Raw genomic sequence first — 14,661 nt, forward strand, 5'->3', positions numbered from 1 at the left:
TACCAACCCCCTAATTAGTTATAATGTTTCACTATTTGCATTAGCAGCAAGGAAAATTCAAGCCAAATTTACGCCACCAGAGAGCTAGAAACCTGAATTCTTATTGTCTTTTATTATCTATGGACCACCGGATGTATTATTCTAATTCTTTTACTGTTTTTATATAAACTGATGATATCATATTGATCGCATTGTAAGGGCCTATGGCTGGAAACAATAAAGTCTTATGTATCTATGTATATGAGCCACAAGGAGCTTTTGATGTAGTTCAACTACCTTCCCACCCACAGTGCCCCCAATTTCAGCCCAAATGATCTCCCCCCCCCATCAAAAATCTCCAGAATCCTGCCTGGCCTGGAGGGAATTCATCTACCATCCCACAATGATGATCAGCTATTCCCTGGGTATGTAAGGAAGGGCCACAAGAGACGAACACTGGCCCATCCCTTCCTGCCCACCCACTCACCATCTGCCTAAGTTCATAAAATCAGCAGAAGGTCCCAGGTTCAATCCTGGGCATCTCTAGTTTAAAAGACCACCAAGTAGGTGAGGTGAAATTCCTCCACCTGAGACCCCAGAAAGCCTTTTCTAGTCTTAGCAGACAAGACTGAAGAAGTCTGATTCAGATTAAGGCAGCTTCTAATGTTCATGTTTGGTGAACATGAGAAGCTGCCTTGATGGCATGAAGGTGCTTTTCACTAGATCGGATCTTTGATCTATCGATCAAGGTCTACTGTCAGTGCCACCTACTCAAACTGGCAGCAGCTTTCTACTTTATGAGCTAGAGACTTTCATATCACCAGGTATTTTGGTCCTTTGTTAATTGGAGATGCTGGAGATGAGACCTTCTGCATGCTAAAGAGATGTTCTACCCCTGAGGCCCAGGCATGGAGTGACTACCTCCACCTTAACTTGCCTGTGAGCATCCCATCTTTTGCTTGCAAACGGAGAAGGGAAGATTCTTGGAAAGTAATTCTGGGCCACGCATCAGCATCACACCAAGAAATGGAAACTGTTAAACTGAATGCTAAGGATTTGATTTGCTAACAGCCACACCTTTCCCACAACCTAAAAGAATCATAGAATTGGAAGGAATTGGACAGGCAATTTGTTCCTGGGGAAACACCACTGTTAAGGGAATAGACCTGCCGTATCCAACACCTTTTCTGTCTTTTCTTTTTCATCACTTGCACGTCCCTGTTGATTTGGGTTGTTCTTTTCTATAAGGGTTTTGCTTCCTCTAGCGCTCAATTCATGCTCGGTTTTTAAGTGCAGGGAAATATGCCAGACATAAACCACTGCAATATGGAATTTACCACTAGAGGGAGCAAAAGACTTAAATAAGAAAAATCCCCTTCGTGCCACTTGAACTATGGTGGTGAGATTTTATTAGCATGCTGTTCTGCATCAGATTATCATGACGTTTGACAGGCAGCCCCTCTGACTCAATGGCTCTTCCATCTGACCAATCTTCTCATCTGGGGCCATGGGGGGAACTTTTTGTGCACACAGGTCTTTGTGGGGGGCAGCATCATAAAAGATGGGGTGGTCAAAGTCCTTGAAGATCCAGAGCTGGACTGCCAACCTGATCCTTTTGTCATCCAAGTAAGTATATCAAAACCATAGAGGGAGAATGTGCGCTGGATGGGGAAGGTTAGCAACTCTGTCTTGGGAAGGTCCTGGAGATGTGGGAGTGGAGACTGGGGAGGGTAAAGTTTGGGGAGCGGGTGAACCTTGGCATACTAGGATGCCATAAAGTCCATCCCCCAAAAGTACACATTTTAAACAAGGGTACTGATCTTTGGGTACACTTCAAGCCCTACCAGAAGATTGGTATCCCTAATGGGTGGGCAATAATTTCCCCATCCTCATCCTTAAGGTGCCGTGTCTCAGCCCTCTCAAGCGAAGAGGATAAGTTACAAGTCCGTGAAGAGTCTTTATTTGGTTATTGAGCACATTTATTAGAATTGTAGAGCTGGAAAGGAACTAGATGACCCTGGAGGTCCTTTCCAACTAGATGATTCTATGACCTCCAGGGTCATATGGACAATCCCCTGCACAATGCCGGAAACTCACAACTACCTGCCCACCCACAGTGCCCTCTATTCCGTGCCCAAATTATGCCCCCTCCCAAAATAACAAAACACAACAACACCCAGAGTTCATAGTCTGAGGAAGAGTGCTTGCACTTGAAAGCTCATGCCCTGAATAAATCTTTGTTGGTCTTAAAGGTGCCACTGGACTCTGATTTTTTTGTTTATTCCATTGTGGTCCTGCTGAATCAAGATCGATTTGAACTCGAGTCTTCCTCTATTCCCTCCCATTGATCTGCACATGATTAGGGAAGCTCAGAAGAGGGGGAGCCAAGTGCAGCTGGAGCCTCTATTCTTGAAGGGGGGGAGAGAGGATTGGAGATAGCAGAGGAGGGGGAATAAATCCAAGAGGAAAATCTCTGCTGAGAGAAGTTAGGGCTTCCCCTTTAAGGGAAGCCTTGCAAGCTGGGAATGAGGAAGCCTTTGAACTGATGCCCTAGCCAATCAAGGCTTTTCTACAGCATTGGAGGCTGAAAGCAGCAAGCTAGTTCAGGACAAAGCAGAGAGCTGCACCTTGACTAATGCTGACTTTTCAAATATCAAGGGCTATATCTACTCCAGGATATCATGGGGGAAAGGTAGGGTCACTCCCGATCAATTCTGCTTTTTGCAGATGACAAATTTAAATTGCCCAAAATCAAAATAGAAATCACATTCAGTGTAGACGGCAGGGTATACCTGGGATTGGAATAAAAGCTCTGTGCAGATTCAGCTCCTCCTTGAGAGGCTGTTTTTAATCCAAAACTGGCTTGGCCCCCAGAATCCTCACTCTGCATTCTTGAGGAGATCCCCCCCCCAATTTTTTTTTCTGGTGATTTACTGAACCGGAAGCTCCAGCAGGTCCTAAGAGCCATGCAGTCTTCCCTTCTCCTTGTCATCTGCAACTCTTCCACCTGCCTACCTGTTTACTTTGTATCATAGGGAAGGAGAGTCTACGGGGGACCCCAAATGCTCCAGCTCAGCTTGGACGGCAAAAGACTTTATGCCACCAACAGTCTGTATACTGCTTTTGACAAGCAGTTCTACCCTGACTTGGTCAGGTAAGAAACCCCTCCCCCATTCCCTAAGAAACCCCTCCCCCATGGCCCTCTGCCCACCATGCTCACTGCTTGTTCACCTGGATTCTGTTTCCTTCCTTCTCCAGGGAAGGTTCCGTCATGCTGCAGATAGACGTGGACACGGAACGTGGAGGCCTGTGCGTGAACCAAGACTTCCTGGTTGATTTCAGGAACGAACCCTTTGGGCCTGCCCGGGCTCACGATATGCGCTACCCTGGAGGGGATTGTACCTCAGATATCTGGGTCTAGGTGGGGAGCATGTGAGCCTATTCCAACACTTTGGGGGAGGGCTGTGGAGAGGGCATGCACACAGGTGGCTTGGGGTCCTTCCCTACTCTCCAGGTTGTATTTTAAAATGTACATTTGTGATGATTGGTGGCATGGAAGCTTTCTAGGGTTACTATCTGTAGGTTGGCTCAGCCTTCCATCCTTCCGAGGTCGGTAAAATGAGTACCCAGCTTGCTTGCTGGGGGGTAAACGGTAATGACTGGGGAAGGCACTGGCAAACCACCCCGTATTGAGTCTGCCATGAAAACGCTAGAGGGCGTCACCCCAAGGGTCAGACATGACCCGGTGCTTGCACAGAGGATACCTTTACCTTTACCTTTACCTTATCTGTAGGTTGAGAAATTCCTGAAGATTCAGGGGCGGAGCTCAGGGAAATTGGAGTTTGGGAAGGAAGCTCACTCTGGGATTCCATTTCTCCTAGACTCTATAGTATACCATAGAGTCCAACCATCAAAACTGCCATTTCCTCTAGGGGGAACTGATCTGTGTAGTGTGGATAAAGCATATAATTCCAGTCATGGGAGTGGCATCCCTAAGCACCGGGTTGCTCAAAAGAGTAAACCCTCTCAGTTGCTGCTGAGATCCTAAGATGGGAAAACACTCAGTTTCTGTCTCTGTCAGGGGCTTAATGCAATTCAAATGTGCTTCTATTGGAATGTGGAAAAATGGTTTCAAGTCAGAACTCTGATGTAAGCAAAACAGGGCAATAAAATGATTTCTTCCGTCCTGCCTAGATCTTTGTGTCTATCTCAAATTTCAAAGCAATTTGGCTTTTCTGAAATTTGTTTTTACTCCGCAGCCAAGTACTTTCTCAGCAGGATTCCTGGGCCACATAAATCAGACTTATACTGAACTAGAAACAAAGCATGAGGGAGGGAAGGAGGGAGAAAGAAAGAAAGAAAGAAAGAAAGAAAGAAAGAAAGAAAGAAAGAAAGAAAGAAAGAAAGAAAGAAAGAAAGAAAGAAAGAAAGAAAGAAAGAAAGAAAGAAAGATCCCATGGAGGTACAGGGAGGCCAGGATCCAGGTGGGAAACGCTGGGTGGTAGTAATTGCTAATAACAATAAACATCAAATACTTTATAAGCATTGCACAGTTTCTTCCTTCAATGAAAACATATAATTGATAGCAAAATTTGAACACTTCAAGCAAAGGTTGGATACACACTTATCTTGGATGCTTTAGGATGCTTTGGGCTGATCCTGTATTGAGCAGGGGGTTGGACTAGATGGCCTGTATGGCCCCTTCCAACTCTATGATTCTGTGATTCTATGACTCTATGATTCTAAGACTGCCAGTGAGGGGGAGTTCACCACCTCCTTAGGCAGCCTATTCCACTGCTGAACTATTCTGACTGTGAAAATTTTTTTCCTGATATCTAGCCTATATCGTTGTACTTGTAGTTTAAACCCATTACTGCATGTCCTCTCCTCTGCAGCCAGCAGAAACAGCATCCTGCCCTCCTCCAAGTGACAACCTTTCAAATACTTAAAGAGGGCTATCATGTCCCCTCTCCACCTCCTTTTCTCCAGGCTGAATATTCCCAAGTCCCTCAACCTATCTTCATAGGGCTTGGTCCCTTGGCCCCAGATCATCTTCGTCGCTCTCCTCTGTACCCTTTCAATTTTATCTACGTCCTTCTTGAAGTGAGGCCTCCAGAACTGCACACAGGACTCCAGGTGTGGTCTGACCAGTGCCGTATACAATGGGACTATGACATCTTGTGATTTTGATGTGATAACCCTGTTGATACAGCCCAAAATGGCATTTGCCTTTTTTACTGCTGCATCACACTGCCTCTCAAGTATTTGAAAGGTTGTCACTTGGAGGAGGGCAGGATGCTATTCCCATTGGCTCCCCCTCATTGGCAGTCTTCAAGCAAAGGTTGGATACACACTTTTCTTGGATGCTTTAGGATGCTTAGAGCTGATCCTGCGTTGAGCAGGGGGTTGGACCAGATGGCCCGTATGGCCCCTTCCAACTCTATGATTCTATGATTCTTCAGTAATCTCAGGGCTCTCTCAGCCTCACCTCCCTCACAGGGTATTTGTTTTGGGGAGAGGAAAGGGGATTGTAAGCCGCTTTGACTCCTCCAGGTAGAGAAAAACGGCATATAAGAACCAACTCTTCTTTCTCTTCCTCCAGAGATACATTTTTAGAACTTTTACTCAGTTCAGACCTCCACCCCAAACTCTTGCTTCCAGCCAAATATCGTTAAAAGTGAATTTTGGGTCCTGTCTCACCACTCTCTGTCCCACAGTCCTGCAGAGCCATGTGGATTCATTAAGGAGAAAAAATTTAATTTAATCCTTTTTTATGGCTTTGTTCCTTTGATGGAGTCACCTGATGCAATGGAGAATCTGGGCTACCACACAACACCAAAGATGCAACAATAATGAAAACAAACCACATAGATGCCAGGAATTACCCGTGATCTTTTGATTGGAGAACAAGGAAGTTTTTGGGTGTCAAAGGCAGACAGACTCACAACAAGGCTTCTGGTTTAATAGAAAGCTGTAATTGGAAGTAGTTCTGATGATTCTAACATCTGAAGTCAAGACTGTTCGATATGGGAAAATCAAGCAGTTATCAATACAATTCTCCCGCCCAAAATTTCCCCAGTTCCCAGGGAGGAATATTCCCCCCACACCAGGGGGGGCTTCCCCCCCCCAGGCTTCCTGCCAGACTGTCCCTGGCTCCAGCGGCCTTGGTCGAATTGGCGCCTCTATTTGTAGATAAGATGTTCACAGGGGCATTTGCAACAAAGTGTCACAGCAGGGGAGACTGTGGTGTGAAAAAGCTCAGGGTCATCAAAGGGGAGCAGAGGTTCAAAGAGTTGCTACAGAGTCATAAAGCAAAAAGGGGGCACACATACCAAGATGGAGTCTCTCTGGTCAACCTGAGCCAACCATGGCAGAGAGCAGGGGGCTGATCCTGACATTGGGGAAGCAGAGCAGACCTTGTGGGAAACATTCTTTTTCTCGGCCTGAAAAATGTTTTGAAGAAAAGCCAACAACGCTGGCGGGTTTTTGTGACTCTTCCTTCAAAACCCTAAGCCCTCCAGTCCTTTCCTCCAGCTACAATGGAGAGTCAAGTCCTCATGGTTGCCGGGAGATCATGCCATCTTTTATTAACCCTCGTCTCTCTGGGACGCCAGTCTCCAGCTAGGACCTTCAAATCTCCTGGAGTTTCAGCTCATCTCCAGATTAAGGAGATCTGTTTCGTGAAGAAAACGGATGCTTTTGAAGGTGGATTCTACAGACCTGGAGCTGGCAAGTGTAACATTCCCCCTGGGCAACAACCTCCCCTGACAGGAGTGGATGGCAGTTAATCTCCGATTTTGGTTGTCAGCTTTTTCATTCAGAGCCTGAATGGCTTCTTTAATTGGAATCACACCTTCTCTCTTGCTCCCTCCCACATCATGATGTATATAAGATCCCTTTGGGTATACTTGGATGACATCTTTCTACTGCCCAACATACAATTCTGAGCTGCGGAGATGTCTGTCTATGAGCATACAGTGAAGGGAACGCAGATCATGAAAGGATTCGAGACTGGGAAGGGGTCTCAAACAATGAAGGGATCGGGTCCACAGATGTCAAGTAAAGGTAAGAAAGGGTCCATCTTACAAAGGGTTGGGGGGGAGATGAGTGACGGAGGCTGAACCGAACTTTCATGCTGGAAAAAAAAGAATAGTTGAGCTTTATACTCTGCTTTTCTCTTCCCTTAAAGGTAAAGGTATCCCCTGTGCAAGCACCGGGTCATGTCTGACGCCCTCTAGCGTTTTCATGGCAGACTCAATACAGGGTGGTTTGCCAGTGCCTTCCCCAGTCATGACCGTTTACCCCCCAGCAAGCTGGGTACTCATTTTACCGACCTCGGAAGGATGGAAGGCTGAGTCAACCTTGAGCCGGCTGCTGGGATTGAACTCCCAGCCCCATGGGCAAAGCTTTCAGACGGCTGCCTTACCACTCTGCACCACAAGAGCCTCATGTCTTCCCTTAAGGGGTCTCAAAGCTGCTTACAATTGCCTTCCCTTCCTCTCCTCACATCAGGCATCTCCTCTGTGAGAAAAGCACTATCAGGACTGGGACTAGCCCAAGATCACCCAGCTGGTTGCATGTGGCAGAGCAGAGATCAGTTCCCTTGGAGAATATAGGTACTTTGGAGAGTGGACTCTCTGGTTTTGTAGCCCACTAAAGTCAATGTCCCTCGCAGGATCTACCCCTGAAATCTCCAGGAGTTCCCCAACCTAGAGGCCAGAGTGTAATCTGCATGGGGCTTTCCCCCCACTCCCAGATTGACTAAATCCCCGCAGTCTAAACTGAATTTGATTTCCATTTTGATTTTGGGTGCTCCGTCACTGCCAACTGGCTGGTGATCCCTGGTCCCAAATAAGCACGTCAGACCTCAACAAGGGCCAGAGCTTTTTCTGTCCTGGCCCCCACCTGTGGAACAAGCTGCCTGCAGAAATCAGGGCCCTCCCCAAACTCCCACAGTTCCGCAGGGCCTGCAAAACGGAGCTCCTCCCCCAGACATTTGCCTGAGACCGACCACAGGTCCCCCCTCAGTCATCCCCTCCATGGCCTGAAGCAGCCTGACCTCTCCAGGGGGTTTAGCTAAGTTTCTGTTCTTGTTATGTTGTTATTGTTGGGATCACTGAAGTTGTGTTGTTCTTGACTTCTTAATGTCCTCTTCGCTTTCCTAGGTCCCAGAGAGAAACTCATGTATATTGTTTGCATCTTAACCGGCTCTGGCACCCAAGCGCCCGACTACCTGGCAACGGTGGACATAGATCCGGAATCCCCAACTTATTGCAAGGTTCTGACCCGAGATCTTTTCATTGAGGAATGTTCCACTTTGCCGTTACTCCCCTCATTTTCCAGGGATGGATGAAAAGAGGGTAACAGTGAACATTTCCTTATCTGGATGGCCCAGACTAGCTTGACCTTGTTCCATCCTGAAAGCTAAGGTGGGTCAGCCTTGGCTAGTATTTGGATGGGAGTCCATTAAAGAAGTCCAGGGGTTCCTACGCAGAGACAGGCAATGGCAAAACACCTCTGAACATCTCTTGCCTTGACCTGGATAGTCCAAACTCATCCGAAATCGGAACCTAAGCAAGGCTAGCCATGGTTAGTAGATGGATGGGAGACCACTGAGGAAGCCTGGGGTTGTCTCTTCCCTGGGAAACCCAATAAGGAGTTGCTGGAAGTAGGTGGCTTCTTGAAAGCAGTTTCCACCACCAGAAATGGACATAAGAGTGTCCCTTACTGGGTCAGAGCATTTACTGTGTTCTCAGCAAGGACCTCCCAATAAGGTCAGTGTAGGCTTCTCTCAGTGTTTGGAAGACCTCAGTGGGAATCATAGAATCATAGAATCATAGAGTTGGAAGGGGCCGTACAGGCCATCTAGTCCAACCCCCTGCTCAACGCAGGATCAGCCCTAAGCATCCTAAAGCAACATGGAGGTTCTTTTGAACTTCCAGAACCAATATCCACTGATGGCCCCAATCCACATTATTGAGTTTCTATACCTCTCTCAAGGGCTCGTAGACACATACAGTAGATAAAACGTTCTCGGATATCTGTAACAGCGGGCTGGCTGTTATAATAATGTGCTAAGAGCTAAGTGGGCAGAGAGTGGCCGTGGCCTGTCTGAGGCAGGCCTAATCGGGATGCACAAAGCATGTCCCAATTGGGCCCTGCCTTGCACAGGCCCTGTCCACTCTCACCCACCCAGCCGGCCAGGGGCTCTCTGCCACCATTGTTGGCAGTTTGCCCCTGCACGCTTCCCAGGACACATGTAAGTGCCCTGGGGGTGGGGGACAGCCAGGGGACGGTGGGCTTTCCCTTCCTGTTGGCCCGCAAAGCCTTCTCGCCACCTCACAGAAGGCTTTGTGGACCAAAGGGAGGCTGGAAAAGCTGCACTGGTGGTGGGGAGGGAGAAATTTCCCTTCCCTTTGGGCCACTAAGCCCTCTCACCACAATGTGTTATGAGCACATTGCTGAAAGCATTAACGAAAGCACGAAGAATGTCTTTAAAGATATCATGACACCAGCTTAAGAGGTAGTAGAGAAGGTCCCTGATTCTGTCTCTGACAGTCACCTCCAGTTAAAAGCCTAAAAGGTAAAGGTAAAGGTATCCCCTGTGCAAGGACCGGGTCTAGCGTTTTCATGGCAGACTCAATACGGGGTGGTTTGCCAGTGCCTTCCCCAGTCATTACCGTTTACCCCCCAGCAAGCAAGCTGGGTACTCATTTTACCGACCTCGGAAGGATGGAAGGTTGAGTCAACCTTGAGCCGGCTGCTGGGATTGAACTCCCAGCCTCATGGGCAGAGCTTTCAGACTGCATGTCTGCTGCCTTACCACTCTGCGCCACAAGAGGCTCTTGTTAAAAGCCTACAAGGTCTCAAAACTTGTTGTGTCCAAGAAATGCAAGCTATGAAGCTTCAATTTGCCTCAGGGCCATGCAGGGAAGGGAGAGAGGGTGGAACCCTTCAAACTCCATTAGGTAGTGTTTTTCAAAAGATCTTCTCTTGCTTTGTTAGCAATCTGGGTGAGAAAAAGCCATGTCCTCTCAAAGATCACATTCCTTCCTTCCACCTGCTAAGAAGAATACAAGACAACCAGTTTTGAATAGCAAATCAGAGCAGAGGTTGAAGGCTTAAACCCCCTTGCTGTTTCCTGTACACCCAGGGACAAGTTTGTATTTTATGGACAGAACCAGTTGGGTGATCTTCTTCTTACCTGTCCAGGCCCTCAAAAAAAAAAAGGTGTTAGGAGATACTTTTTTGGCTCAAGATCCCTGAGAGCTCCAGTGCTGAGTTCGTGGACGTGATTGATCTGTTTAGAGAAGGAGTCTTCAACCTCGTTGAGCCTGTCACATTTAGAATTCTGACACAATATCTTGGCCACAGTTTACCATCAGTCACATAGTGAAGATCCTTGTCTTGGCAGCGGCTGACAATGTATTCACCAATCTGTGCAGCCAATTAAATCTCCAGTGGCCAATCAGAAGCCTTGCTCTGAAAAAATCCCTACATAGAATCATCCACCTCTAAAGGCACTTGGCAAGTACCAGTTTTTCCAGCTGGATCCCAACTTCCACCAGAGTAGCTCCCGCTCTCACTAGAGGAAGATCAGGACCCCACCCTGAACAAGGTGGGAAGTATCAAATAAGGATATCACTGCCATCTTTGTGATACTGTTTTATTATGTACATTGGGTAAATTGGGATTTTATTGCTTTTAGAATTTTATGTTGTGAACCGCTGCGAGATCTGTCAGGGAGCAGCGGTATACAAATCCATAGATAGATAGATAGATAGATAGATAGGTAGGTAGGTAGGTAGGTAGGTAGGTAGGTAGGTAGGTAGATTAGATAGATAGATAGATAGATAGATAGATAGATAGATAGATAGATAGATAGATAGATAGATAGATAGATAGATAGATAGATAGATAGATAGATAGATAGATAGATCTAAGGTAAAGGTATCCCCTGTGCAAGCACCGAGTCATGTCTGACCCTTGGGGTGACGCCCTCCAGCGTTTTCATGGCAGACTCAATACGGGGTGGTTGGCCAATGCCTTCCCCAGTCATTACCGTTTACCCCCCCAGCAAGCTGGGTGCTCATTTTACCGACCTCGGAAGGATGGAAGGCTGAGTCAACCTTGAGCCGACTGCTAGGATCGAACTCCCAGCCTCATGGGCAGAGCTTTCAGACTGCATGTCTGCTGCCTTGCCACTCTGTGCCACAAGAGGCTCTGATATATATAACTCAGAGGTCCCCAATGTGGATTCCATGGATATTATATATATAGTATCCATGGAATCCACATTGGGGACCTCTGAGTTGGAGAGCAGCTAACTTCCCACCTTCCTCCACAGGTGATCCACCGCCTTCCTATGCCGTACGTCAATGATGAACTCCACCATTTCGGGTGGAATGCCTGCAGCAGCTATTTTGGGGATACCTCCAAGAAGCGGGACAGACTGGTCCTTCCTTGTGTGGCTTCCTCTCGCATTTATGTGGTAGACACAGGGACTGACCCGAGAGCCCCCAGGCTCTACAAGGTACAGCTTTATTGGAAAAGCTCAAACCATTCCTGGGAAAGGGGGAAGCTGGAGAAGGGAGACACAGGGCTTTGGGAGGGGTCTAGGGGGCTGCAGAAAGTACTGTGTTAGCAGTTAGCAATGGCATCTAGGGCCAGTTCAATGTATAGGTTAGAGGGCTGGATAAAAATCAGTGAGATTCCAGGTTCAAATCCTCACTCTGCTGTGGAAGCCACGTGGGGACCCTTGGGCCAGTCACCCTCACAGTCTATCCTACCTCACAAGGTTGTTGTGAAGATAAACAGATGCAAGTTGCAACCTGCTGCTTGTAATTTCAAATATAACTATATTTCCCTTGTCCCAAGCCATCTAGGATTAACAGTCAAAAACAGTACCTTTACTGGGCACAGCGATAGATCAGTAACCAGTGAAATTGTTGTGATTTTGATGTCACGTTCTGCCAGGTACTGGCCCCAACCAATTGTCTAGGTGCAGCATTCTGTACCAGCTTCAGTCTCTGAACACTCTTCCAGGGTAGCACCAAGTATAGCCACTTGCAAAAATGCCAAAAAAGCATGTCAAAACTTAGTTAATGAAAAAATGATTAATTTTTTCACAACTGTCCCATGGGGGTAACAACTCCCTCATGTCTTCTCTGATACCACACGTATTTGATAAGAGTACTACCTAAATGTATTCTCTCCTTGCCACCAGTATGATAAACAATCCAATTCTATTGATGTGTTTTCTTTATCTTACCAGCCCGCAATCAAAGTGGAAGAGATCTATGAATTGATAAAATCCCTGAAGCTCCATAAATCACCCAGTCTGGATGGCTTTCCAGCAGAACTTAGCATCCATAATGTTGACTGGTGGGCTCCTATTTTAGTGAAAGTGTTCTCATCAATAGATCTTTTTGGTCAAATTCCAGAATTTTGGTTAAAGAAGAAGAAGAGTTGGTTCTTATATGCGCTTTTCCCTACCCGAAGGAGGCTCAAAGCGGCTTACAGTCGCCTTCCCATTCCTCTCCCCACAACAGACACCCTGTGAGGTGGGTGAGGCTGAGAGAGCCCCAAGATTACTGAAGAAGAAGAAGAGTTGTTTCTTGTATTCCGCTTTTCCCTACCCAAAGGAGGCTCAAAGGGGCTTACAGTCGCCTTCCCATTCCTCTCCCCACAACAGACACCCTATGGGGTGGGTGAGGCTGAGAGAGCCCTGATATCACTGCTTGGTCAGAACAGCTTTATCAGTGCCGTGACGAGCCCAAGGTCACCCAGCTGGTTGCATGTGGGGGAGTGCAGAATCAAACCCTGCATGCCAGATTAGAATTCCACACTCCTAACCACGACACCAAACTGGCTCTCTATTATCATGCTGATATACAAAAACTCTATTAAACTCTATTATCATGCTGATATACAAAAAAGGGGAAGTAGAATGACCTGAGAATTATTCATAGAATCATAGAATCATAGAATCAGAGTTGGAAGGGGCCATCCAGGCCATCTAGTCCAACCCCCTGCTCAACGCAGGATCAGCCCTAAGCATCCTAAAGCATTATTGCTTTGTTAGTTTTGTTTGTTTGTTTGTTTATTTATTATATTTATATATTGCCCTCCCCGGAGGCTCAGTTTTCTATAATTGGAAAAAAATCTATCGGAAACATCTGTCTGTGAAATTATCTAGGAGGGTACTTAGTAATAATACCATAAGGCGCGAGCAAATCAGCTTCAAGAAAGGCTGCTCAGCACTAGATCATTGTGTCGTTTTATCCTTTCTATGTGACAAATACATAAGACCTCCAAAGGGTAAATATTTGTAGTTGTTATAGACTTGAAGGCGGTTTTTGACTCTATTCCTAGATCAATTTCATGGAGTAAGATTGTCAACCTAAATATTGACCTTCATCTCTTATTCCCATTTATGTGTCTGCACGCTAATATTTCCTGTCAAATAAAGTACTCATCTCAAGATAATCTAACTATAAAATCCCTATGGAGATCAGTGTTAATTAAGCAGGGTTGTATCCTAACACCAAAGCAATTTTATTCTTTTTTATCTTGTCTTCCACGAACATGTAATACCTTATTCTACAATATAAAGCTATCCATCTCTATTTTGCCACATTAGAATCTGATTTAGAATCTTATTTAGAAAGCAAATCTTTTATGCTTGCTCAGCTAAACTCCTTCTAATGCATTCTTAGGGAGACTTAGGGAAGTATCTCTAATACAGATATTAAAGGTAAAGGTATCCCCTGTGCAAGCACCGAGTCATGTCTGACCCTTGGGGTGACGCCCTCTAGCGTTTTCATGGCAGACTCAATACGGGGTGGTTTGCCAGTGCCTTCCCCAGTCATTACCTTTTACCCCCCAGCAAGCTGGGCATTCATTTTACCGACCTCGGAAGGATGGAAGGCTGAGTCAACCTTGAGCTGGCTGCTGGGATTGAACTCCCAGCCTCATGGGCAGAGCTTTCAGGCTGCATGTCTGCTGCCTTACCACTGCGCCACAAGAAGCTCTTAATACAGATATTATTATTATTATTATTATTATTATTATTCTATTAGAATATGACAAAATGTTGATATTAAGAAACTACCTTAGTAAAATTATATAAACTATACAAACATTTTAGTATAAAACCCCGTTTTGTCCCCGTGTCACTTATCTTCTTAAATAGTTCAGGTAAAGACCCCATTGTTCTTGGAAGAAGTCATCAGTTTTTCCATTAACTATTAATGTCAATTTGGCCATCTTGGGCAAATCCGAAAGTTTTGTCAGCCAGCCCTCTATTGTAGGTAAATTTTGTATCTTACATTTTCTGGCTATAACCAGTCTTGCTGCTGTCATCACATTAAAGAATAAGGTTCTGGTTTGCATTGGGGGGCACTGTGGTGGTATAATAGGGAAGTATCTCTATAGCAGAGAGGTTGTGCCTTCATGGCTATAAGTCCCAGGATCTTCTTCTTCATATTATTTTGGTCTGTCCTAAATTCTCTTCATATTGTTTTTCAATAAACGATATACTGTACTTTTTTCAATTTAAACTCCACGAAACCACAATTGTCCATAGATTGCTTGATGGTTCTGTTCCCACTCGTGCCTCCTGTACTGTGGAATTTTTAGGTAATGTTTTTAGAATTAATTCCATGTTCTTCATGAAACTGA

At 45.9% G+C, this 14,661-nt stretch overlaps 2 protein-coding genes across 2 annotated transcripts in view; both read left to right on the forward strand.

Moving 5' to 3' along the window:
- The window catches only part of LOC143829388 (methanethiol oxidase-like), a 45,007-nt gene extending 40,844 nt beyond the window's left edge, over positions 1–4,163 (forward strand). The window contains exons 13-15 of the mRNA XM_077320187.1: positions 1,513–1,605; positions 3,015–3,133; positions 3,238–4,163. Coding sequence (XP_077176302.1) covers positions 1,513–1,605; positions 3,015–3,133; positions 3,238–3,400 — 375 coding nt within the window. The 3' untranslated portion in view covers positions 3,401–4,163. The remainder of the gene's footprint in view (positions 1–1,512; positions 1,606–3,014; positions 3,134–3,237) is intronic.
- A 3,986-nt stretch (positions 4,164–8,149) lies between these two features.
- Positions 8,150–14,661, forward strand: part of LOC143829567 (methanethiol oxidase-like) — a 32,342-nt gene continuing 25,830 nt past the window's right edge. The window contains exons 1-2 of the mRNA XM_077320750.1: positions 8,150–8,257; positions 11,327–11,512. Coding sequence (XP_077176865.1) covers positions 8,162–8,257; positions 11,327–11,512 — 282 coding nt within the window. The 5' untranslated portion in view covers positions 8,150–8,161. The remainder of the gene's footprint in view (positions 8,258–11,326; positions 11,513–14,661) is intronic.

The sequence above is a fragment of the Paroedura picta genome, chromosome 1, assembly GCF_049243985.1.
Source record: "Paroedura picta isolate Pp20150507F chromosome 1, Ppicta_v3.0, whole genome shotgun sequence".
NCBI classification, from domain to species: domain Eukaryota; kingdom Metazoa; phylum Chordata; class Lepidosauria; order Squamata; family Gekkonidae; genus Paroedura; species Paroedura picta.